Below are 27,058 nucleotides of genomic sequence, written 5' to 3' on the forward strand. Positions count from 1 at the left end.
GGGCCTCTTGAACAAAGCGTCATAGCGGTGACAAAGACGAGGATGAAAAAAAGCGACAAAACGCGACAAAAATGCAACAAATAAAGTGATGTTAAAAAGCCACGAAAGGTGTGATGAAAAAAACAACAAAGAAGCAGCAAAGAGCGACAAAAACATGGCAACAATAACGCAACAAGAAAGTGACAAAAGAGTGACAAAACCATGGTGAAAAGCAATAAAAAAGGGATGAAAAAGCAACAAAAAATGACAAAAACGTATAAAAGTAAAATGCTGAAAACATGACAAAATATAGAGCTAGAGTATAGAGCAGGGGTGGCCAATCAGAGTGCGGCTCTTTGCATGATTGGATATGTTTAATACAATGCGGCTCTTTGCAACTTAAAAAAAAAATGAAACAGTCTTTTAAACATGAGCTGCTTTTCCCTGCAGTCTGAAATGTAAATATAAAATAATATATTTATTTTTGTTAGTGTCTGGCAGTTCTTCTGTCAGTGGTTCCCCTGTAATGCCCCAGCCCCTGTATACTCGGATTCGCCCCTGCTCAAAATAGATTCCACGTAGCCTTCAGTCACTGGCCTGTGTTGCGGATGCTTAAAATAACCTCTAAATGCTGTAACTTTGTGTGACCGCCTTAAAACATCGAAAAGCCCCAAGATTTCTGTTGATTAATCCAGCTCTGCATTGTCCGCATCATCGGCCGCCTCTCTGCACTGTAGGTCCAGTCCATTGTTTCAAACGTTTTCCTGTCCGTAAATCTCCTCCTCTTCACTGTCTTTAGAAAACTTTTAACGCATCCAAAGAAACACGTCGTATTTCCTCCTGCCTTTTCGTGCTGTATTGATCAGACGCTCCGTCGGGAAACCGAACAATGTGGATAATTACCATATGTAAACATAGATGAGCCGCTTTTACGAAATGAATCCTGATCTTTCGACAGTTTCACTCAAATAAATAATAACTATAAAGTCACAGCAAGCCATGGAGAGTCATTGGCCTCAAGTCCAAGTTAAGTCTCGAGTCACAAACAGCAAGTCCCAAGTCAAGTCAAGTCTTTTTGGAGCTTTGGTCAAGTAAGTCTCAAGTCCCGAAAATTGCGACTCGAGTCTGACTCGAATCAAGTCATGTGACTCGAGTCTCCCACCTCTGCCGATCACTGCTGTTGGACTGAGTCTACCACAGTTCTGGCAAACTCTAAAGGCTAAAGGAAGCACTGCAAAGCTAATAGGAATCCTCTGTAGTGATCATGTTTTCTTCAGAGAGAGGATTTTGCTGCTGTGAACGTTAGCCATCGTAGCGCTTTATAAGCCTATTATTATTTACCTATTAGTAAAAATTGGCATCAGCTCGACACCGTTATTCAACACAACCATGTATAATTACTACAATAAAGCATAACTGAATACCACACAATTATTTAGTCAGAGCTAACTTTGCGAGAGAAGTCCATCAGGTCAGGAGCTTGTCCCGTTCTCTCCAGCCTCAAGATGCAGATGCAGTTTTTACCTGGAAAACCCCTTAACTCCCACCTTAACCAAGCACATTTTCTCCAGCTTTACCCAAATCTTAAAGCTTCTCGACTGCAGCTTTTAGGTGACGAAAACACGAGCAAAAAGGATGAAAACGTGACAATCATTACGAGTAAGAAGCTTAGATCAGTTTTGTAAGTCTTAGCTTTCAAATGAGACGTTACACTGGCAAGAAATTGAGAAATCCATGAACTTAAACATGAACAAACCGAACAGGGATTTTCAGCGCCGGCACATTCTTTCCATGTTGGTGAACTCTGGGCATCAGTAATTAATGATGACCCAGGGGATGTTTGAATTACATTATCATTACAGTGTAGGCTTGATGTGGAGATGACATTTCACTTCGCTGGAGGCAAAGCTTTAATGGAGCTGTAATTACAATCATTTCAGCGATTCCAGCCCGTAGATTTATTTTACTGTGGAACGTAGAAACTCCACAGTGCCTGACTTTACAGACCTAAGTTGTGGATAAAACTAAAGGCAAAAGGGAAATGAGTGACTAAACAAACAAGGAGAGAAGGTTTTTGAAATCAATGAAAACAAGTTATGCGGATTTTCAGTGGTTTCAAGTGTCCTGAAATATATAATTGTCAATAGAAAAAACGAGGAATTAACTTGTGCACTTCAACTTAGACAAAAAAAGTCAAAGGGAAGAAAAAACAAGCTTGTTCTATTAGCGATAAGACAGTCCAAACCTGCTCAAAGTCAGCACAAATCCCAAAAGCACTTTTAAGTCATTTTTTGTGGCATCTGGGGCGGCCAGTGAGGGGCCAAATGTGGACGGCAGCTGTGGAAAACCCCCTTTGCTTGTTTCTTGAGCCGGAATGTTTGGCCAAATGCGAGAATCAATGCAAAATCACATCTGCATGGAGCACATTCGAATATTCTGCAAATACAGTCCCGATCAAAGGACCGGTTGAAAAATTGGAAAATAAATTCACATTTGTCATATTTGGATCTAAACATGTCCAGGTAGAACTTCAACATGTAACTATATGGGCAAAGAATGTTTTGAGTAAAGCTTCTATTGAAAACAACAATTTAAGGGAAATAGTCTGTCTTCGTATTGATCAAAAGTTTCGGACCACAGGCCTTTAAAATGCCAAATCTGTGCAAAAATGTGGATTCAGCGTCAGGTTTTCACACTGTCATGACACAAACATTCTCCTTGTCTTGACGGACAGCCAATCAGATCCTCCGGCTCACGTCAAGTCCACCACTTGACTTTTTGCTCCATAACCCGCAGAATCATTTCAGACATTCCAAATGTTTGACTGCGTCCCACCTCAGCAGCGATGGCGCTGTGAGAGGCTCAACAACCAGAACACGCTCAAGCACTTTAGGCGGCAGTGGTTCACACTTGTGCCTCCCAGCAAGAAAGTCCTGGGTTCGATTCCCACAACCACGGGGTCTTTCTGTGTGGAGTTTGCATATTCTCCCCGTGTCCTCCGGGTACTCCAGTTTCCCCTACCACTAAAAACATGTACAATAGGCCAAGATGAACGATGTGTGTGTGAATGCATGCTGGTAGTCAGTCTGCAAACTGGGGGAAACTGAAGCTGCAAACGTAGCTTAACCACCACTGAGTGTGGAGTGAATGTGAAATGTCTCATGTAAAGCGCTTTGTGACCATGTCTGTGAAAGGTGCTTTATAAACAAAGTCTGTCCTGTCAGGTGTTCACACACAAAATGACACTGAATCCACATTTTTGAACAGACTATTTCAGTTTAATTTTGCTTTATTATACTTTTTTTGTCTCTGTCCCTTTTCTTCTTGTTGCATATTGAAGTTCTACTCTGAACCTTGTTAAGATCCATGCACAATGGTTGGATCTTGGTCTTAATGCAACGCTAAGTAACTTGATACCTTAATAAATCCTTTCCGTAGTCCCTCTGGGGGTAATACATGTGTTAATGGGATGCTTGGGGAGTCTTTCATCTCCCCCTGGTGTCTCTGGCCAGAAAACCACATTTGCAACTTGACTGCCACCGGACCGGAGCACCAATACACATTAATGGAATCACAAAGAAGAATCTTTATGCCCAAAAGAGACATAAACGAGGGGGCGAGAGGTTGATATTTCGTATAATGTATTTAACTGACTTGGATCTACATTTTGAATAAACAAAATCAAAAAGAATGTTGCCATTTAAATGACTTGCGGCCCAAAACTCCCCGTGTTAAAATGTCGGGCCCATAATTGAATCCTCGGGAGCTTGTTTTACCCCCCTGACAAAACCGTGGCGCCGGTGATTATTTTTGGCACTAATTTAAAGGTCCAACCTCAGCAGAAGTCCACTCATGTCGGTAATGACTACCCCGCGGTGACAGGCTGACCCCCACTCCTCCCCTGCACGCCCCCATCATGATATCAATTAACGGTATGGCGGGCGACAGACGCGCCGATGATCCGGAACAAGTGGCATCTCCGCGGAGAGCGCTGCCACGAGACGCCCCTTAATTAGGCCAGAGGAATGGCGTCTGATAATCCCGCCGCGCTCCGGTTATTATTTCATTGTTCTCCGCATGCCAACGGGCCAGCGGGGCGGGACGGCCAATCAAGAGCCGGAAAGTCAGGACCGTTTGGGATGTTTCTTTAATTATCATTTTGCTCTGACAATATTCAGGAGACGGTTGAAAATAAAACTGCCTTCTTTTTCTGTCTTGCAGTTTTTGACAGGCTTGGCATCAGGACAAGGTACAGTAATACTTCAAAGACACTGGTACATAGGCCTGAGCATGTTGGCTCACCAGGATACATGATACAAACATCTACACCGCGTTCCAAATTATTATATAAATTGTATTTCAGTGTCAAAAAGGTAAAAAAAAAAAGTTTTTTAGATGAAACTAATGGATGGTATTGTGTCTCAGGGCTCTGAATCAATCTCAGATGCCTGTGATTATTAGTTGTCAGGTAAAGCCCAGTAAAAGGACATTCCACTTTATTAAGCAGACCACCATTTTCAAGCAATATGGGAAAGAAAAAGGATCTCTCTGCTGATGAAAAGCGTGAAATAGTTGAATGCCTCGGACTAGGTATGAAAACCTTCAATATTTCATGAAAGATTAAGCGTAATCATCTACAGATAAGAGTGTGGATTTGTGGATGATTCAGAGCACACACGGGTTTGTGCAGATAAAGGCACAATGAGGACTGTTTCTGCCAGACAAACACATCAGATTAAGAGAACAGCAGCTAAAAAGCAGCAGGCAGGTATTTGAAGCTGCTGGTGTCTCTGGAGTCTCCCGAGGTGTAGGACCCTCCAGAGACTGCAGTTGTGCATAAACCTTCTATCCGGCCTCCCCTAAACTGTTAATGCTCATGAGCAGAAACGGCTGCAGTGGCTCAGAAATACATGAAGACTCATTTTCAAACAGTCTTGTTCACTGATGAGGCCGTGTAACCCTGGATGGTCAGATCAATGGAGTAGTGGATGGTTGGTGAATGGCCACCATGTCCCAACAAGGCTGTGACGTCATTAAGGAGGGGGCGGAGTTATATTTTGGGCCAGAATCATGGGGAGAGAGCTGGTCGGCCCCTTTAGGATCCCTGAAGGTGTTTCTTCTATAGTACAAAAAGAAGAGCCGGGCTTTCCATCTTCATGCATGACAACGCACCATGTCCTGCTGTAAAGAATACCTTTGCATCACTGGCTGCTATGGGCATAAAAGGAGAGAAACTCATGATGTGGACCCCCTCCTCCCCTGACCTCAACCCTATTGAGAACCTTTGGAGCCTCAAGCAAAAATATCTATGAGGGTGGGAGGCAGTTTTCATCCAAACAGCAGCTCTGGGAGGCTATTCTGACATCCTGCAAAGAAATCCAAGCAGAAACTGTCCAAAAACTCACAAAAAACACACAAAAAAGCAATCAACACAGACACAATCATTACAAAAAAAGAGACAAAAAAAAGATGAAAACACGGCAAAAAAACATGACAAAAATACACTTAAAAATGCGACTAAAAATGCGGCGACAACGCGACAGAAAAGTCATGATCAGTTTTGTAGGTCTTAGCTTTCAAATTGCTTTCCAGTCGAAAAGCTTTAACATTTATGTAAAGCCGAACTTGAGTAAATGCACTCAGTTCAGGCGGGGGGTAAGGGGTTTGTTGGTTTTGCTCCCTAGGCAAGCTGCTGAGGAATAAAGCTGTTCCTATAGCGTGATTTTCCGCAGCCTTAACGCCTTGAACAGAGGATGAGAGTCACAGTTCACAATGTTAGAGGCTACACGCTGCATCTGCCTTGGACAGGGTTTCAGTCAAACTGCTGGCCCATTTAATGATTTGGCTCATTTTGTTCCTTCCAAGCCAAGTCACCAACGAGAACCCACGACTGATTCAATAAAAGATCTGTTAAAGATAGTGAGCATTGTCCTGTATTAAAGTGAGACAGCTTTCTAAGGCAGGACAGAGGCTGGTGCCCTTTTTTTATAAACTGCTCCAAACATGAGGGCTGAGCCGTCGGTGCCCAGATATTTGTAGCTTTGCACGAACTCCACACTCTTGCCCATGATGACGGTAACAGGCGTCTCCGGAGAAGAATCCAAATTCAACTCTTTCAAACTGTTCCTTGTTTTCTGCCGCGTCAAAGCTCAAAAAATCAAATAGACCCAGAAACATGTGTCTAAAATACTAATATTGAAGTACAAAAGGACTTATATTATTATGATTCCGCCATATAAATGGAGAAGTGGTGACTTGGCACGAGAGTCTAAGCTCGATATTAGCGCTGAAATGCCATGTTTTCATGTTGTTGTAATAACTAGTTGCTTTGGGATAATGTCTGCATGTGGTGAGTAGGGCTGGGACAAAACATGCTTTGCCACACATTTTTTCCACACGTTTTTTTTTGTAATAAATGATTGTTACTGTTCTGTTTTCTGGTTCCAGAGAAGTATAGGTAAAAGTATTGTTCAGGTATCGGTATCGTAAAACAAGTATCGTTACATATTTATCGATACCAGAACTTTCACTTTTCACTTTCACTTTGATTTTTGATATCGATACCTGAACGATACCTATACTGAAAGAGTTGTCGTCTAGAATCAGAAAACAGAACAATAATGTGTGGAAGATTTGCAATATCGGGTTCATCTCCAATGTCAAGAAATGTGTGGAAAAAATGGGAAATGAATTAAATGAAATGGAAAAAAAGTGGTGGTTTTCAACTTCGGGGAGCAGTTTTCAGAGGGTCTTTCACAGAAAACACTGCTCTTAATATTTTTGTACAGAAAAAGAATAGAATCACTCCTTGATTCAGTTAAATGACTGTTATTGGGTTGTTTTACTTAAACCTTTGATGGTTGATTTGATGCTTATTCACAGCAATTGAGGGTCGTCATCCCAGGACAGGGTTGGACTGGCCATCGGGAGAACCGGGAGTATTCCCGTTGGGCCGACGTACTTTGGGGCTGGTATGACCCAATGTGAGATCAGGCCCGTATTATGCCATACCGGCCCACAAGAGATCCTGCATGTCTTATTGATGTGTTCCTTATTATTTGGATGCAATGACAAAGCATAACCAGTGGATGCATATGTGGCGCTTTTTATACCCCTCCGTTGGCATCCTTTCTTGAGTTATGGTTCCCATGATAATCTCATATATAGCGAGCAATGGGCCTCGCAGATAAAATATTACTCCTACCCCTTAAATCATATTTGCCATTATAAGTGAAAAGAGTTTATTGTAACACCCTTCAGGACCCACGGAACCTCAGGCCTAGTGCTGTGCAATTAATCAAAATTCGATTACGATTTCGATTATTAGACTAAACGATTATTAAATTAGCATAATGTTTTTTTTTTTTCCAAAGCAGACTTACATTATTTCATGCCGCTGGGAATATTTTCCTTTCGCATTTCATGTGCCATGGCTCAAAAACAAACTGCGCTGTGTGATGATGTCATCAAGCCGCGCTGCTCAGTATACTTGCGCAGGTGTGTGGACTGGCCAGCAGTGGAAAATGGTTTGCAAAATGGTTACCTCAGAGTCCTCCGCCCTGTGCAAAATTTAGCTTGTAGGGGCTAATTCAGAAATCCATTTTGCCTTTCATGCGTCGGTTTAAAATTTCATTATTACAGGCCAGGTCATTTTAGCACTATTGCCGATGCCCTGTCACATTTTAAGTCTGATTTCCATCAACTAAGCCCTTCAGCCATATATATATAATATAACCACTCAAATCTTTGGGCACCCCGGCGAATTTCCCCTAATTCCAAAATGATTCAACAAGTAGCTATAGCCTTCATAGCGGTTCATGTACGTGCGGTGGCGGGCCAATGCTCTGCTTGTTTAGCTCCGTAGATAGAGCGCCGGGCTCATATCCATGAGTTTGTGGGATCAATCCTGACCCCTACCCACTGGGAAGAGCCTAAATAAGCGTCCATGGTTTGACTGATTTTATAGAGGGCCAGTCTTCACCCAAAAGTCTCGGGCCAATGTTCACATCATTTATTGGTTTGCACTTTTAAATACATTTTCATTACAGTAAACCTCTTAATTCCCGCCTGAACCAAGCACTTTCCGAGCATTTTCTCCGGTTTGGCTATGCCCAAAATACAGACGAACAGCACAATCTCGTCTGGTGGAACGTGTATCTCAGCCCACACCCCACTCAGTTTACCTCCTGATTGCACATAGGTAATGTGCAATGTGCAATGTGTAAACTCATCTCATCCCAAAAATGTCAAACCAAGTTCCACGTACACGCCCAAGTAAACTTCCCCTGCGCTAGCATTTAACATTCATTTATTCTTTTCCTCCCGAGCCACTAGCTCCACGACCTAGCACCGACGTTTCATTAATTAGCACCCAGCCAGGCAAACATCTGACTTGTTACCATACCAAACGGACAAGAGCCTTTTTGGAATTCAGTCCGCGCCGCTTTCCGCATTCAAATGTCAGCGCGCTCCCTCTCTCTTTCCCTCTCTCTCCCTCTCTCTCTCTGCCGCTTGTTTTGGTGTAAATTTCAATCATGAATTTGCAATTTGGCCCGGCGTCATTATTCAAAAGGAAGGTTTAATCCCGGCGGAGGCAGCGGTGGCGTAAACACGGGGCACATTTGAATGGGCCGTGATGAGGAGCACGAATCTGGCATTGAAGCGAGTTGGAGTGCGGCTTGGATCGGATTGTGTGCGGCGTCAATGGGCGAAAACGCGTTAATACAATAACAAGTGTTGCTGCGTCGCGAGTGGCAAAGAAAGAATAAGGGAAGAGGCTAAAAGGCCCGGGCGGTCGGGAGTCAAGGTTGAGAATGGTTGGACTTTTGGGGTTTTTTTTTACACTCACACTTTACGAGGCTCGTTTTGTGACTTTTTCTCGACTCTCTCTGCCCTAGTTTTCCAGGAAAGGACCATTCACAATCATTCACAAAGATTGACATGTTTGGTATCCACGTGTAGCAGGAAAGGTGATCGTCAGAAAAAGGCAGCGATATACAGGTGCTTTATAAGTGTGACCATTTACCAGTCTTGTACATGGGAATATTTTTGAACGTTTCTTTCAGAGGGATTTTTCAATATCTAAATCCTAATCCTGACAGATAGAGAGATAAATAGAATAGTTTCTATATTAAGCTTGTGCTGGACATTGCTGGAGCAAGTAGGGAGTAGAAAATACATAATTGTGGCGGGGCTCGTATGGCCGATAGTGTTGGTAACGGCGTGACAAGGTCGTACATGTTTATAACACCATCTTTTTTTATTTTTACATTGTGCAACAAACGTTCCCAAACATGTGACCCAAGGTATATGCTACAACAAAACAAACAATACCATCCATCCATCCATCCATTTTCTTCCGCTTTATCCGGGGCCGGGTCGCGGGGGCAGCAGTCTCAGCAGAGATGCCCAGACTTCCCGGTCCACACACACCTCCTCCAGCTGTTCTGGGGGACCCCGAGGCGACACCAGGCCAGCTCGGAGACATAGTCCCAGACAACAAACAATACATTGTGTATAATATTTACAATGTACCCCACATTTACAATAATGAGGCAAACAAGGCTCTCATAATTACCTTCCTTGTAGGCAGACCAACGCAGACTGGCTCAGGAGGGAGGGTGCCTCTCTTGTATACTCACTGGCCCCTCCCCTCAGCCAATCACCACGCTAGACGCTTAAACTAAACTAGTAGGTCCCCGAGCCCTGGGACTGCTCCCCAACATTACTACAATGATTTGAATCAAAAACGGGTTGGCCGTGCACCCCAGACCCCCGCGACGGATGTTCGTAGGATGACGTTAGCAAACGCGGAACAGACGGAGGGGAAACGGGAATGGGAACCGGCAACAGTTGAGAGTGGATGGGTGCGTGTGGGCTTAGGTGGGAGGCGGCTGCTTTCCCGCGGGCTCGGACGGGGTCACTCCGTCACAATAGTTTTACCATTTTTAAATTGCGTCTGGTCCCCTTAACAAAGAGCTAGCTAAAACCATAAATTCAAACCATAGCTCAATTATTTTGATTTTGTTTCTGAATGAATGAAGCCTAGATTTGATTGAAACTGGGAGACTAATTTCAGCATCACCTACCTCCAGCCAATGAGTGTCTGTGAGGGTCACACCTCCACCTCAGCCTATCAGCACAGAGCAACACTTTCGTAGCAGCCAATCATCGACCACGGTTCTGCCTTTAAGCCAGGCTGTGCTGTGACCCACCTCCGCCCCGTCTCTGCGTCGTCCGTCCACGGCTCTCCCTGCTGCACCCATCACAGGGCTCCAATACCACCACAAGTGTCCAGGCTCCGGGGAGAGACATCTCCAACTGCAACCTGCCCATCCAGACTAACTTTACTTCATAAATCCAACGTCTACTGCAGAGGTCTGATCGCCTAAAATATACATGTCAATAAACCTTTCTAATCAACGCTTTTGTCTGTTTGAGTCTATCCAGGTTGAAATAAGACACAAATGACGTCAATAATCTACAGCAAAAGTTTCAAATAGATATCCCACCTCTCATGCCATCACACTGACAGGAAGTAAGTGGAGAGAGAGACATTTTCACTACAACGTCTGCACCTGCCGCGGTCTAAGTGCCAAAGTTTACTCCAAAAAAAAAAACAACCACATTCATTTCTCCATCTGTGTCGAGCCTCTTGTCAAATGGCTGATAAAAGCCGACATTCTCGACATTTGGAAATGTAAAAGGTTTTTCGACTCAAACAGCCCGCGGAGCATCTATACACATATGCTCTTTTGCTAATTGGAGCGATTTAAACAAGTCACTCAGAGATATACGTTGTGAAGCACTTTAGATGCTACAAAAGTGTGGAAAGAACCCAGAGTTTGCAACTGAATGGTGTATATTAAATGTTATGGTAAAATATCGGCCATTTTGTTGGTAAAAGGCAACAATGTCGAGAGTATTAGCCAAAACAATACGTTTTTGAAAAAGCTTGTTATTAGTAAAAAACTAAAAGCAAAAAATAATATTAACAAATCCACCTGAAAAAGCTTCAAAAATAGTTTGGAGTCTCCAGGTGCCAATAAAGCAGAGAAGTGGAAGGAAGTGTGTAAGGAATACCTAATTTTTGACAAAACGTGACCGAGGTTTGCAACGTCTGCACATGTAAAGAGAAAATGAAAGAGAGAAAAGAAAGAAAATGTCACAAAATAAACATCTTGAATGTTGACTTTGGTCTATTTCTTTGTTGGTCTCTTTAACATTCGAACTACTTGCGAATTTGATGCAATTTCACAGTCCCGATCTGTGTTTGGTAATGATTCGGAGTATTATCCACCTTTAGCTTTGTGTTGAGTGACAGCTTTCCACTGCCGTTTGCAAAGTAAGTCTCCAATTATCTGGCTGACCTTCTGACTAATTGCCGGCGTGAGTGTCCGTGGGTAAAAAGAGGAGTTTTCCCATAATGACTGGGGAACAATTTACTTGGGGACATAAGAAAATGTAACCGCCGAGACGGTGGCGGGGACAGAACTGTCCTCATTTGCACTGGGGACGGGGAGGGTTGTTTAAGTACAGGAACTTATCCTGAGCAATAGACTAGGGGGAAAAGACACAAACGATGATTTCAGAAAGTTTGATTGAATATTTTATTTCGAGCTACACAAAACAGACACAAAAGTGAGAAAAAAAAACAATAATAATAATTACAAAGCTCGAAAAGTGTTAGAAGAAATGTTATGACGGGGGAGTTTCAGCCTAAAAAAAAGCACAAAAGGTTAATTCTCCAGGTTCACCTGCCCAGAGACCTGTAGATCTGATTGTAGGCGCTGAAGTGGGCAGCCCAAATATTGACACAGTAACTTTACTTTAAAATGATTTTACACAAGTAGAAATGAACAATTTAAAAAAATACAAAGAAGCACAAATATAGTGTTTTTAAAAAAATTGCATTTAAGCACCAGGACAGAGTGAGCTAGCGGGTTGAGCTTAAATTGCTAGTAGTTTTTCCAAACACATTCTTCACAAGGATAACTTTCAGGAAGCGAGGCAGAGTGATGCCGGCACAGCAGCCCGCTAACTAGCCTGCCAACAATGCTAGCAATGCTAACATATAAGCCGTTCATAATATTATGCAGAGACACTTGATGTAAACATTATACAATTAAACATAGGGTGCCCTCCAGAAGGGGGAACATAAACAAGACACAAGCCGCCATTTCTAGCCAATGGCATGCTAACCTATCAGTGGCGCCGGGTAGGCTATGGGTAGTTCTGGATTCTGTGGATTGGTTTATGCCAACGTACATCACATATACAGGACAGGCCCAGTGGTGCCCGTGGTCGTTGGGGCACTCGGGGCAGTGACCCCCAAACTGGAGGAGTGGCTCCAGCAGATCCCAGGAAATACATCAGACATCTCGGTCCAGAAAAGTGCAGTTCTAGGAACAGCAAAGATACTGCGCAGAACCCTCAAGCTCCCAGGCCTCTGGTAGAGGACCCGAGCAGGAGGAAAAAGAGACCGCCCGCGGAGGGTGAGGAAGAGTTTTTTTTTATATATGGACCCACAGACTGAGGTTTACACGCTATGTAGACTACACATGTAGTAGACTACACACGCTATGAAGACTATGTATATAATATTATCATGTCATACCTGTAAGATAATCTAAGCTGTTAATGATGTGTTTCCATTTTAAGCATATACATAGTACTTCATTTAAAAGCTATTGTTGTGTTGCATGATGTGTCTGTTGTTTGTGCCGTGTAACTGGTAAACCATGTTGCCACATATGACAATAAAGAGTGAGAAATTTACAGGGTTAGGGGTGTAACATTTCAGCTCTCTCGCAGTTCGGTTCAGCTTTAGAGGCGGATTATGACCAGGACTGGATCTTAATCATTTGTCTGTGCACTGGACACATCACTCACTGCAGCCAAGTCATCAGCCTGAGAAACAATTGCAAAAGCCCCGTATAAACTTGCACCATCACTGTAGTACGATGCATATTGTGCATATTGTGCACTGTTACACCCTCAGCTACGACAGTGGAGCAGATCATACTCTTTACACTGGGAGTTTATATTGGCCATCCAACATCAAAATGGCGGTGGGTATTGTTTTTTTTATTTGTTTTGGATGAAGCAAACCGCTACTGCAGGTATGTTTTTTTTATATTATTATGGAGCCACGTTTTATCTAAATAAAACATTTATGCATGACACGTCTCCTTAGACTCAATGAGACTTCAATGCGGTTTCCACAGCCCAATCCTTATCTCTATTGGTAATACGTTTCCCCCCCTCATATTCCACGTCCTCCGGATTCCCCGTCCTCTGTAACCGCACTCACGGGTTGCGGTGGGCATCTCTCTCATATTATCCCACCAAACTCTTTCATTGAGTAAGCAATCTGTCTGCCCCAGCTGAGTAATTACACACTGGCTGTAGCTTTTCCTGCTGATGATGCTGTCAGGAGCCTTCGCCTGCTGGAACGTCCCCGGGGCCCGTTTGATTGTGAGAGAATGACTTTTTTTTTTTTCTCCCCACTGTTTGTCATAGCTCCATAATTTATCAGCGGCTCGTGGGGAGAAACGTTTTGATTTTCATTTTTTCTTCCTTTAAATTATCCACGCAGATCCGTCAGGTTATATTGACGCCTGATGGATGGCGGCTTTTGTTGCGTCCCAATTTAATCCCGCCCGTGTGAGCTAACTGGGGGTCTGGAGACGAGCCGTGGTATCATTAGCGGGAAAACACATCGTCTTGAAGCGAGGATAATAACATATATGTGTCTGGAGCCAAATGGGGACTTTGGTCACTTAATGCGGGAAGTTATCGAGGGTTTGAGAGCCAATCAGGTCGCATCGTTGGACCTAAAGTGTAAAAGGCCTCAAGTTCCATATATCAGAATAATAAATAAGGCTTATTGCATTGTAAAAGCTAAAGCTAATTTGTTTTCCTCTGCTATTGCCTCGTAGAAAAGGAGCTGGCAGCTATAAATCTCTAAACTATATTCCTCTAGGTGCATAAACGTCTGCACCGATGTACATAACACTAGAAAGGGATGGCAATTTACAAGATTGCATTATAATCTCATCAAGCCATGAGTTCATTCATACATGAACACCTTCAGTGAGAATCTACAATGGCAATAGTCCTTAAAGAGGGGGTATTATGCTTTTTTCAGCCACATAGCACCAGTCTATAGCACACTACAATGATGACCAAACCTTCTGTTGGTCTGTAAATGCAGTAAATTAGAATAACTGCCTTGTATAAAATTGCTCTTTCAAAATGGCGTTAGCAAATGACTTGAAATAGGCCCCTGTCTCTTTAAGAACCTCTGACCCTTTCCGACACGCCCCCTCCACACACTGTCTGTGGCATCACAACAACACTCCGCTTGTCTCAACAGTATTGAAACTACGATCGGTGCATTTTAATTTTTATTGTTGGAAAGGAGCTACTGTTTATCACTTTGGGAACAATGGCCACACAGGATATTATTTGGAGACAAACCTTCCACACCGGACGCTTGGAAGGGGCTCTTGCCTGAAAAATAACTGCTGTTTGGAGGTTATCTCTTTGCATCTGCCATGCCCTATGGATCTCTAACTATACCCCCATGGACGACACCAGGATCTGCAGGAGCCCATACGATTCAAAAGACGGACATTATCTGTGCAGGTGGACAATGGTTTTTCGAGGTTACCCGTTAGCTTGTTATAATCGACTACAGCTCATTGTTGTTGATGAAAAGTCTGCAATAAACCACAAATGTGTAAAGCCAGGCTCATTGTGTGATCATCGTAAAGGCTGCTTCGAGTAGTTGCTGCTTTATTGACGTTATCTGTGCATAATATGCTGCCTGTTTTCAATGAATGTTGTGAAGGTGAAGGTTGTTAGCTTGTCGCGGCTAATAGTGCCTTAGCTCCGGGAGAAAACCACTCGGCTACGACTCACTGTAGATGAAATGTGAGCAATAAACTACGAAATCAAAAGGCCAGGCTCCGTGTGTGATCATCATAAAGGCTGCTTCAAGCAGATGCCTGTTTTAGTGACGTTTTCAATGCATAATATGCTGCTTGTATTCAGTGAATTCTCCCGTTAGCTTATCGCGGCTAGCTTGTTAGCTCCGGGAGAAAACCACTCGTCTATGACCCATTGTAGATGAAATGTGAGCAATAAACTTCCAAATCAACAAGCCAGGCTCAGTGTGTGATCATTGTTAAACGGTTCTTTATGTGTGTGGTGGTTTTATTGACTTTATGTGTGCATATTTCTCGTTTTCACGTGATGACTCGAGGTTTAGCTTAGCATTAGCTTTCTCCGGAGGCTCTGTGCATCATCTAGGCCCAGCGCAGAACCAGACACTGGAATAAGCGTTCTTGTCACCGGTTTTAATCCTGGGTGTTTCGGTAACAGAAACACTGATGTGTGTCTTTGTAAAAGTCTGCTGTGGCTCCGGTTCACAACACATGAAGCTAATCCTCCATGATGACTCTGTTTACATCTTAGGGCTAGACACTGCGGGGAGGGGGTTCTGCTGAGGAGCAGTGGTTGGTTACTCGGCTGGTGACGAAAGGTCGGAGGCGTATCCTGGAGGTCGAGGGCGTTTCCTGAAGGAATCAGGCGTTTTATCCCTAAAATGGCTGCCATCAGAGTTTCTACAGATTACTCGAAAATACGTGAATGTGCTAAGGCAACACTTCAGGCATGTTTTTAATGAGGGAATGACTCAATAACATGATGTAAAGCTTGAAAAAGTCCATTTTGCATAATAGGCCCCCTTTAAATAAAACAAAAACCAGCACATGAAGAAGTGTTTCCAAACCTTTGACCTTTGTACTGTACATTTGCAGTTCATTATCTTCCTCACACACTCTCTTTCCCCTTTTTCTTACTCCCACTCTCTGCCTCATCCTCTCTCTCCGGCTCCATCACAGATGCAGAAACATACATTTCAGGTCACACGAGTTCAGCAACAAAAAGAGATAAATATCGCAGCGGTCCGGTGTTGCACGCAGGCCAAAAATGAAGAATAACATCTTATTTTTTGCAAATGAAACTGCTACTGCTACTTTCTCTTTGTTATTCACGTTCGGCCTCCCTGGAGCCTCGTGACAAACAGCTCCAAAAATATGAATGCAAATAACGCATTTAAACAGCGGTCTAATAGCCATTTGCGACACAATGCATCATTCTGATCAATTGTCCCCACGCCTCTTTTGCCCTTCGCTTCGGTGGGATTTTTTTTTTCTCTCGACTTTCTCTAAATGCCACATGTGGACAGATTGCAGATCTGGACGCACAAGACAGTCTCAAACAATGAGGCCGAATACAGGGAGGAGAAACCGCGCTCTGAAGGCACCGCCAGATCGCTCTTCAGGTTTGACATTGTGGTCAATTCACATGCCACTAGAGGGCACTGCAGGCTAATGAGTGAGCGAGAAGCAGAGATTAGAAAACAAAACAAAACAAAGCTAATCACGGGCTAAAAGCTCGATGACCGCAGCTAGAGGAACAGGTTCACAAATGAGAGCTTGAAAAACCTGCTGCCGGGAGAAGCTTGTCAACGGTGCAGTTACGCCTCCGTGTCCGGGTAGTTGCCAGGGCGATTGTTCAGAAGTGACACAAAGGATGACGATTTCAATGGATTTAGTGACTGAGAGTGAGATCGAGATCATTTGGAATGTTCTTTATGCTATAGTTACCAGAACTTGTGGTTTATGCTTCATGTAGCTACCATCAATGTGTTACGTTAGCATACCGAACGCCTATTCTGTTGTTTTTTATTCATTAGGCATATTTTGGCTAATCCGTCTTGTTCTCCGGAGGGACTTATATACGTTTTTTCTTCCTCATTGTGCATATTTTGGCTGGTGCAACTTCTAGTCCGGAAAATGCGGTACTGCTTTGCACTTTGCATTTTCTCAATGAGCTTCACGATGTTGTCACAGAAATGGTTTCGACTTCACAGACTGTTCAACCATTTCAGGGACAAGGACCCAAATCCCATGTGTTCCTTCATAGTTTAACGTCGTCAGTGAGAATCACACAATGGAAATAGTGTTGAAAAGAAAGAAAGCGATACATTAAAAGTGTTTCCAAATTTTAAAGGGTACTGTATATGATACAAAGTACCATCACTTCACCGTAAAATGATCAAAACATCTTGATAACTTGAGGCCTGTTTCCGTCAGATCTTAAAGCTCAGCAGAGAAGGGCCTGATCGGTGCTTGGATGGAGACCGTTTGGAAACACCAGGAAGCCTGGGTGAGTGGTTGGAGTTGGGAGGGGCCGACGCAGAGGAGAAATTAATTTGCAGGGACAATAAAGTGCACCTTAACCTTAATGCTCACTGGGAAAGGCGAGCAGCACTGATACAGATGGCTTCCCACTGGGTCATGAAGTGGGACTAAATCAAATTGGCTGCTGACCATGGTTGATCTGGCTCCACATCTGGAGATGGGTCTCCTGGCGCCTTCCTACTGCGGCTGCTCACTGGGTCAAATGGAGAGAACGAATTTCCCTTCGTGGATTAATAAAGTAAACCGTAGCCTTAAATCTGAACCCATCACTAAAGAATTCTAAACCAGTACTAAAGCAGGTATAACTGCGGTCTAATCCAGGCCCAAATTAGGACTAAACTAGAGAAAACTAGACGAGCTAAACCAAAACAAGATATATTCAGATAGGTACAAACCATGACTAAATCTGGAATCCAAAATAATTCGAGCTATCACCCGAACTGCCATGAGACGAACTGCCATGAGAAGAACCTACGGGGACAATAAAGCACACCTTAACCTTAATGCTCCCTGGGACTGATACAGAATGCTTCCCACTGGGTCATGACATCGGCATCAGGTGTAAGGCACGTGATGAACTCTTGAGAAGGAGACAGAACTCAAAAAATCACTCACTATGATTTTCATGGAGTAACAACATTACGACTTTGTTAACAGCTCCAAAAAGTCAGCTCAGAAATCCGACAGACCTCTTAGCTCCTTTCAACAATATAGGCTTCGGGCTTTCAACACCTCCGCTACCTGACATTAAACATGTGGACGTGTGTAGCACTAATGATCTCTCCAGAACTGCCGCCATTTTTCTTTTTTCTGAACCACAAGAAAGTGTTAATGGCTTCAGGGCTCAGCGGGACGCCTTTGTGACTCGGGCTTCAAGCGATACAACAAAGGATAAAGAGCACCTTAAAGGCGATGGGCTGTCTGTGTTGTTTTTTTCCTCTCTCTCTCTCTCGTTTGTGTGGGTCTTACCTGCCCGGGCATGGTGTTCTCACACAGGAGCGTCTCGTAGTCGATGGCGAAAACCGGAGCGTTGTCGTTAATGTCCTGGACGGTGACCAAAGCCACGCCTCGTCCGATCTGCGTGGGGTCCTCTGTAAGAAAGGAGACACGTGTTGTAGAACGTGAACGGAGAGGAAACTTTTACAGCAAGGGCCACAAGATAGGTCTCCATGATGGCCGGGTTTCTTTAGTTTATTTATGCAGGACCATCAACGGAGCAGAAGAACCAGAGTTGAAAGATAACACGGAGACACATAGGGAGGGAAGGTTTCAGACGGACATTGTCGAACGGACTTGGCCGGTACAAAAAGGGTGTTTGAGTAATTAGAGGTGTGGGTAAGTGAAGGCAGGAGTGTTTGGCTGTGAGGAAAATGGGTTGTTTGAGGCATTTATTGTAAACAGGCTCCACCAGCTCTAAAGTGGGACTAGATCAAGATAAACTATAGGTCTCACTCAGGGTCAAAACCAGGAATGTATCATTAGGACCAAGCTTGAAGGGAATTACTGCATATCTGGGCTGTGGCGCAGTGGTTTGTGCTCGTGCTTCTCTGCTAGAAGGTCTTGGGTTCTATCCTCTGGCCGGACAGGGCCTTTCTGTGGAGTTGTTCTTGTTCTTGTCGTGTCTGCGTAGGCTTCCTCCGGGTACTCCACTAAAAACCTGTGCAATAGGTTGATCCTCCAGCTGGGTGATACTGACCATGGCTGACCTGGCTCCACATCTGGAGAGGGGTCCCCGGGCGCCTTCCTACTGCAGCTGCTCACTGGGTCAAATACAGACAACAAATTTCTCTACGGGGATTTAAGGCTGATGAGACCAGCCTTAAATGTGGACTCATCACTAAAGAATTCTAAAGCAGTTCTAAAGTAGGTCTAACTCCGGTCTAATCCAGGCCCAAAGTACTAAACTAGATGATCTAAATCAAAACAAGCTACATTCAGATAGGTACAAACAATGACTAAATCTGGAATCCAAAATAACTCGAGCTAATCACCCGAACTGCCATGAGAAGAACCTGGAGAACAAACTTTCATTTCAGCTTGTGCAAAGGCACTGGGCCACATTATGAGTATTGATCTTCTTGCTGTGATTTTAATTAGTGCGAGCAGAGCGGAGAGGGAGAGCGCTGGGCAGATGAAATATGCTGCTGCCGCTGACGGCAGCTGTCCTCAGCTGCTCTGCTGCGAACAGCAGTGGACACAAAGTCGGCTCCAGCTAGTCTTTCAATTAAAAAAAAAACGATTTTTTAATCAGTAAAATTTATGGAACTCCAATTTAATCTTGATTTGAGCAGTTTCACACAAAGAAGGGAGAGTTATAATATCTCATAAAGTGTATTGTTTATTTAAATATTTGTGAGGTTAACTCAACTTTTTACTTTCTCATGTGCAATTTTTTTTAACCTTGCACTACAACCTGAGACATGTGGATTTAAAAACAAAAAACAACAGTGTACACGTCGCACGTTTGAATTATCAGTGTTGTGGACTCAATCTAGTTATCAACTGAATGATTGGCTAAAACAAGGTGCACTTGATCCAATCAGCCACAATAAGTTCTCTGTGATAAGTTTGTCTTCTTTCCATATTAACAGTGCAATGTTATTTGTAACATCTATCTGGCTCTTGCCAAGTTATAATGTTCGTGTATATACATTATTCCATTGATTCAGCCATATCCACAGTGTTCGCCGGCCAAAAACCCAGATCAAATTGAAGTGCCATCATAATATAAGCTGATGCCAGCAAACAAGGAAGAATATGAGCATTTTAAACACTTCATTCTAAGCCCACTCAACATCACTCCCCCATACAGTGCCTCTCGAAAGTACTAATACACCTTGAAAGTTTGCACATTTTCTCATGTTTATAACCACACATTTTTACTGAACGTTCACACACAGAGCCGTTTTTTCCTATACGCAAACTACGCAGGGTGCGTAGGGCCCGCAGCCGTAAGGGCCCCGCAGCCGTAAGGGCCCCGCATCTCAGTCAAACTACGGTGTTGTCCGGGCGCTGCTCTCATGTTTTGTCTGTGCGGACTCTGGGCTGCAACGGCCACACTCTCATTTAAACTCTACTTATTGTGTCTGGTGAGTCTAGAGCATCAGGACAGTTTGGCGAATAGACGAGAGTTAAAAGCCGCTCTACGTGGCCTTTTTGTTTAAAAGTGGAGTTGAATCCACATGGGTCTCATGAGCACAGTTACTTACAGTAACTCTGGTTCTCTGAATGTGCACAGTCTAAAACGAATTGGGCGACTCACAGGCACATTCTCAGTGGTCAGACAGAAATAACCGTCAGGTGCAGGTTTCAGTTAGTTTTAAATCAGCTGTTCCCAAACTGTGGGACCAGAGGTGAGAGAATGAGACCATTAGCTAGTTACCATTTTTAAAAGTGGGGGAAATAGACTAATGTTAGTCCTAAACACCAGTCTCACAGTGGCTTAGAGGGTAGTGGTTCTCACACAGAGGGGCAGGGTCTGAATTGAGGTCTGTATGTTCCACTTCTGCCCTGCACTGCTGCACAGTGGCCCTGTTTTTAACCATAAATGGATTCGCTCTTCGACGAATAACCATGGGATACTACTGCAGGGCCCCGTGTGGATTTTTGCTTAGGGCCCCAGAAGGGCCAGCACCGGCTCTGTTCACACACAAGTAACAGACAACTGTGAAGTGAAAGCAAAATGATACAGAATTCTGTTACTTTTCAAAAAAATAGAAAACCGAAAACTCGGGCGTGCACAAGTATTCATACAGCATGAATGAATACTTTGTGGTTACAAAACAACTCAAGCTCTGTCACATTAGAAGGAGAGTGTTTGTGAACAGCAGTTTTCAGATCTTTCCACAGATTCTCAATAGGATTTAGGTCAGGACTTTGACCGGGCCATTCTAACACATTAATATGTTTTTATTGAACCATTCCATTGTAGATTCATCTTTGTGCTCCGGGTCATTGTCCTGCTGGAAGGTGAATCTCCGCCCCAGCCTCAGTTCTCTTGCTGACTCCAGCAGGTTTTCCTCCAAAATGTCCCTGTATTTGGCTCCATCCATCTTCACAACTATTCTTACAAGCTCCCCAGTCCCCGCTGAGGAAAAGCAGCCCCACAGCATGATGCTCCCCCCCCCCCCCCATATTTGACACTGGGGATGGTGCACTCAGGACCATGAGCAGTGTTAGGTTTGCTCCATACATAACGGTTGCATTTGGGCCAAAAATTATATATACATCAATTTAATGCACTCAGAAAAATGCTTTTTTAAGTTTATGGTTGTTAACATCACAAAATGTGTAACATTTCAAGGTGTATTAGTACTTTCAAGAGGCACTGTGTACATTCAAACCAGAGATCTCCAACCAGTAGCTCAGGAGCTGCCAGTAGCTCGCCAAAAACTTTCTACTCAAATTTGAGATGCATTTTTTGTTTGTTCTGAACATGCTGAACACAGTTTGTGACTTGTTGGGTCAATATTGTAAAGTATAAGTACTAAATTTAAGTCATTTTCTTTAAAATACCACATTGGTAAGTCGCATTTTACACGTGTTTTTGAAAGACAAGTAGCTCGCTTACATTCTTGTTGTGTAAAAGCAGATATAAACTGTAGTGTAAAGTGTTGGAGATCCCTGCTTCAAACACATTCCCGTAATCACCAGTGCCATGAAGAAGCCGGGAGGAGAGACCAGCGGAGGCTCGGCTCTGACAGACAAGGACGAAAACGCTGCCTGACTACTTTGAAAGTTTGATCAAAGTTTGGGGCTATTCAGGGACTGCTCCCACACACGCCCCTCATCTCAGCGAACATGACAGTGAGGCTGAAGACTGCTTATTTATCTCAAAGTCATATCCGGGCTTGTTTACGCGACAGACACCGGAATTAGAAGTCGCGAAGGGACTTGCTCGACTCCGGCGCGGGAGTAAACTTTCGTCCACTCCAAACTGTCACGCTCTTCCCCGTGCGCTGTCTCGCTGCGGGACAGTTGCTTGGCCCGGGCGCAGTGTCCGTGGGTGAGGCGCTGACACTCGCGCGGCCCTCAGGTGGTCACGGCGTGGGCGGGAGCGTCGGCGTTTGAAATGAGTGACCGCGGTGGCTCCAAATACGCGAAAAATCCGCCTCCTCCACTGCGTGATCCTACAGTCACAAAGAGCCTTACTCTGAAAAGAAATGGATGCAGTGAGGCTTCAGCTCCACGAGAAGGGGAGGATAATCACACTCTTCATTTAAAGTCACGCAGCGTAGCATTTGACCGTCTAAATGGGAGGGGCTTACGGGGAGGCCGCAGGAAAATCAGGAAGTGAAACAACTGGATGGTTTGTTTTTCAATCAATATTGCATTTAAGTGTAACCCCTTAACCCCCGCCTTAACCGAGTGCATTTTCTCCAGTTCGGCTTTACCCAAATCCAAAAGATTCTTATAACCTTTAGACCAGAGGAACGCCTCGTTTGAAACCCACAAAACTGATATTTTTCCTTGCGTTTTCATCACTCTTCTGTCACTTTTTTGTTGTGTTTTTGTCACTTTTTTCATCACTTTTTTGTCATGTACTTGTTGGTCTTATATAGCTTTTTTGTCACTTTTTTGTCACTTTTATCGCTTTTTTGTCACTTTTTCAATGTGTTTTTTTTCTCACTTTTTCCATCCCTTTTTTGTCCCTATTTGTCCCTTTTTTGTCACATTAATGTTGCGTTTTTGTCATTTTTTCATTGCTTTTTGTCACTTTTTTATGCATTTTTGTCAATTTCTCATCTCTTTTTGTCACTTTTTTGTCACTTTTATCGCATTTTTGTCACTTTAACGTGTTTTTGTCACTTTTTTGATGCATTTTCGTCATATTTTTTTCTCATTTTTTTGCTGCCGTTTTACCGCTTTTTTCCAAGAAGATTTTAGATAAGAGGGTAAGGCCAAACTGGACAAAAAGTGGACTGTTCAGATGGGGGTTAGGAGGTCCTCTCCTGCTTCTGATAGTCCGCAGCGTTGTTGGTGTCGCTGTCGAGTTTCATTTAACCTGATAAATAGATGTGTTAGTTACTAATAAAATGTGTGTGCAAAACGATTTGAGCAGCTTTGACCATACTGGCTGTGTCTGCATACGTAGGTGCAGCACTTGTTTGAATGCCCTTGGTGTAAGTTAGTTTTGACTACCACATTTCAGGCAGTTTTCCATAGACTGTAAAAAAAAAAGACGTCTTATGCTCCCTCCTCCCCGTTAACCATAATGACCACGGCCGTGGGGGAATTCATGGAGGATTTACAGACTCCCCCTCCCCAGCTCTGACGAAGCATGTTCTAAAAAGATTTCACCATAGACTCGGCCCTTGTGTGACGTGTAGCTCGCGCTGCTCCAATGCTAACAGTCTGACCCTCATTAAGTACGAGATTTCAAAAATTCATATTACGAAAATTAGCCTGGTTTCATATATTGTGATTAATCCAGCGTTATCTCAGGAGGAATATCCAGCCTAGTCTAGTGTTGAAAAAAATAGAAACCAGGCATTAAAGTTGTTTTTACGGTGTCTAAACTCCAATGCTTTTCAATGGGGGCCTAGTGGCGATATGGAGGTACTACAGCAATGGCGGCCCCCACGTTCGTGGCCAAAAAGCAGGGCAGCCAATGGCCATTGCAGTTTTCTTTTTTTCTCTATTAAAGTGATAGTCTGTAAGTTTAAAATGTTTTACACACTTAATACATTGTGTATAATCAATGGCCTGGGTCCTAAATGTGACAAACCGTAAGCGATACTAGTATTCCTAAAGTCCCTCCCTTTGGTGATTCCAGCAACTAATCAGAATCCCCGGGCCGTCACTTTGACCAATGAGACGAGTGTTTCCTGTGAAGCGTCCTGTCAGGTCCAATCAGGATCGTTTACTTTTGAGAGTTTGTTCTTGCTTTCCGGCCGCATCGGGAGAGGAGGAACGTGATTGATTATGTTTAAATTTCACTCTCACTCTCTACTTACTGGCAAACTTACAGACTATCACTTTAATGTTAGATCACTATGTGTGAAGTTGAGAGTGAAAACAGGTGAATTATTATTGTATTACAAATGAATACTTTCACAAGGAAATAAGAAACTTTGGATGGAGCCTCACCTAAACCTCTTCTATGATATGACAAAACAGATCAGTCAGCAGAGGAGTCAGAAACGGCCTGATATCCACGTTCATAAAAGCCCTCGTCACGTCTCCACACGTCAGTCCTCTTCTGAGTGTTGTCGACGGTCCGAGAACACTGGGTTGTCTCTGTTTCTGCGCCTCCTTGTCACTTTGTGTCACGAGTGGCTGCGCGAGGGACTGCGCTGACATTTGGCTCGGCTGTGATTAGGCGCCGGCGTCTCGAGCTCCGGCGCTATATCAGGCGCCTCACACGGCTCAACAGAGGCGCCGGTGTCTGCGCCGCGTCAGATGTAAATAAAAACACGTCTTTAAAGCGCAGGGCGATAAAAGGGAGGCTTCTGAAAGGGAGAAATGAGCGTGCTGTGTTCAGATATGAAGGCAGGGGGTGACGAGGGGGGGGCCGGGTTGCGATGCAGCTGTCTGAGTGAATAGACAATTGTGGAGCGGGGAGCGGCAGATTGGAGCTAAACTGATGAGGATTTGACTTTGTCCTGTGCAAGAAAAAACAATCATTAGGGCTAAAAATGGAGCACACCCGCTCGCTTTGGGGCATTGGTGATCCATGCTTTACCAACGGAGGAACACTGCGGAACATTCCAGGTTATGTGCTGCTAGACACCATCCATCCATCCATCCATCCATCCATCCATCCATTTTCTTCCGCTTTATCTGGGGCCAGGTTGCGGGAGCAGCAGTCTCAGCAGAGATGCCCAGACTTCGGCCGCTTATATTCGCGATCTTGTCCTTTCAGTCATGACCCAAATCTCATGACCATAGGTGAGAGTGGGAACGTAGATCGATCGGTAAATCGAGAGCTTTCGAGAGCTCCTCATCCCGGCCGCTACACACTCGGCTGCAAAACGCCCCAGAGCAGCTGAAGGTCCTGATTCGTTGAAGCCAACAGAACAACATCGTCTACAAACAGCAGAGATGCGATCCTGAGGCTCCCAAACCGAACACCCTCCGGCCCCTGGCTGCGCCTAGAAAATCTGTCCATAAAGGTAGACACAAGCCAGCAGAATGAATTGTCTTGGGAATGCTAAGGGACCTAATGTGTTTAAACTTCATTTATGGCTCCCTGCACTCGCAGCAGAATTGAAACATCTCCATAGGAACGAGCTGGTGATGTCCCGCTCACTGCAAAGTTACAAGTCAGCCCACCCACGATAAAGAGGCGTGACTTTTGGGGTCATAATTTGGGCACGGGTTGTATCAGCAGCTCAAGAGGGCAGACACAGTTCCAGGCAAAACTTGAAGATCTGCACAACATGGAAAGGGAGCTTTACAGGTTGTGCAGATCTTTCATTTTTGCCCCATAGCTTTTTTGGTTCCAACACGGTTCTATAGATCTGGATGTGCGTGTCCACTCTGTTGTATGCACAGACACAGTCCCACACAGTTTTGGAGAGAAATGTCCCAATATATAATCTGCAAAAATGAACAAAAGCTCCCGCACACCGTCTCACTCTTTCACACATTTATTACTGCTGCAACGTTTCGGTCAAAGGATCTTCTTCAGGATTGAGGACAACCCCTTCTGCCCTCAACAAATCACAACAAATCAGGTATCGGCATCAACTTCCCTATCTTCTACCTGTCGCCTCCCGGATATGCGGAGTCGTCCTTAGCTGCCCAATTTATAATCTACAAATCAAAGTGAATGGAATGTAGATTAAAAAGAAAGGACACTTTCTGGGAATAGTTTTAGCTGTGTTGGAAGAAAAATATGTCCGTCTCAGTCAGATACAAAACCTCAGTGATTTTGCGATGTATTGTGGGTACTTGCAATATTTCTATAGCAAAATTAAATACTGCGATAAACATAAGAAAGGCATTATATGTTGTAGCCCATCCGATGTGGATGCCTGACGGAAATTGCAGAAAGTTGTAAAACATCAGTATGCAGTAAACTTTAGCAGAGATAAAATCATCACTAATGGTTTGAACAACCTTTGGGAAAGGTCCAGGACAGCATATCGAGATGCCAAAATGTTAGCGATTACCAACACTGTGGTAGCTCCTTTCAAAGCAACACCTCTTGTCCATTTCAGGCGCCGTCAACAGACATAGCTGAAGACTTCAATGTGTCCTTTTCAGTTTAGTTATAGCAGTGCGGACTTACGGCTCTCTATGGCGAAGATGGTGAGGTTGTGGACGGAGTTGGCCTCGCGGTCCAGGGGCTTGGCCGTGCTGATGATGCCGCTCAGGGCGTCCACGTTGAAGAAGCGCTCCAAGTCGGTGTTCCGGTCGATGGAGTACCTGGGGGCACAGAGGGCACCGGTTAGAAAAAGGCTTGAAGGCTCTTCACAAACAGGAAAAATATGATGATGATGAAAGGTATAAACCATAATAAAGGCTTCTGTCAGCTTCTTGTGATACTCGTTTCCAAATGATTTTTCTACATTAGAAATATAGTGGAATATTTCCTTGTGTTGTGATATAATCTTGGCTGAGTAACTATCCAGGATGAAGTCTGTGTAGTGGTGCCGTGCCATTGATCTGACAACCCATTAGTCTGATGTCTCATTAGTCTGAAAATTTCCCATTGAGCAGAGGTGCCATTAGTCCGACATCTCTAGCCCAGTTGTGTTGTGGATTAGAGAGCCATATACACATATATACAACCATTGGCCCTAACCTTAAGGTCAGTGGACTCTTGCCTGAACTTAATTTTGTTTTTCAACCCCTGCTCA

At 43.9% G+C, this 27,058-nt stretch overlaps 1 protein-coding gene across 1 annotated transcript in view; it reads right to left on the bottom strand.

Annotated features, from left to right (window-relative positions):
- The window catches only part of LOC306977553 (cadherin-7-like), a 368,395-nt gene that overhangs the window by 73,926 nt on the left and 267,411 nt on the right, over window positions 1–27,058 (bottom strand). The window contains exons 7-8 of the mRNA XM_079575930.1: window positions 26,488–26,624; window positions 18,222–18,343 (exon numbers count right to left, since the gene is read on the bottom strand). Of these exons, the coding sequence (XP_079432056.1) occupies window positions 18,222–18,343; window positions 26,488–26,624 (259 nt within the window). The remainder of the gene's footprint in view (window positions 1–18,221; window positions 18,344–26,487; window positions 26,625–27,058) is intronic.

Source organism: Gobius niger, assembly GCF_951799975.1.
Source record: "Gobius niger genome assembly, chromosome: 18".
In the NCBI taxonomy this organism is placed as follows: Eukaryota; Metazoa; Chordata; class Actinopteri; order Gobiiformes; family Gobiidae; genus Gobius; species Gobius niger.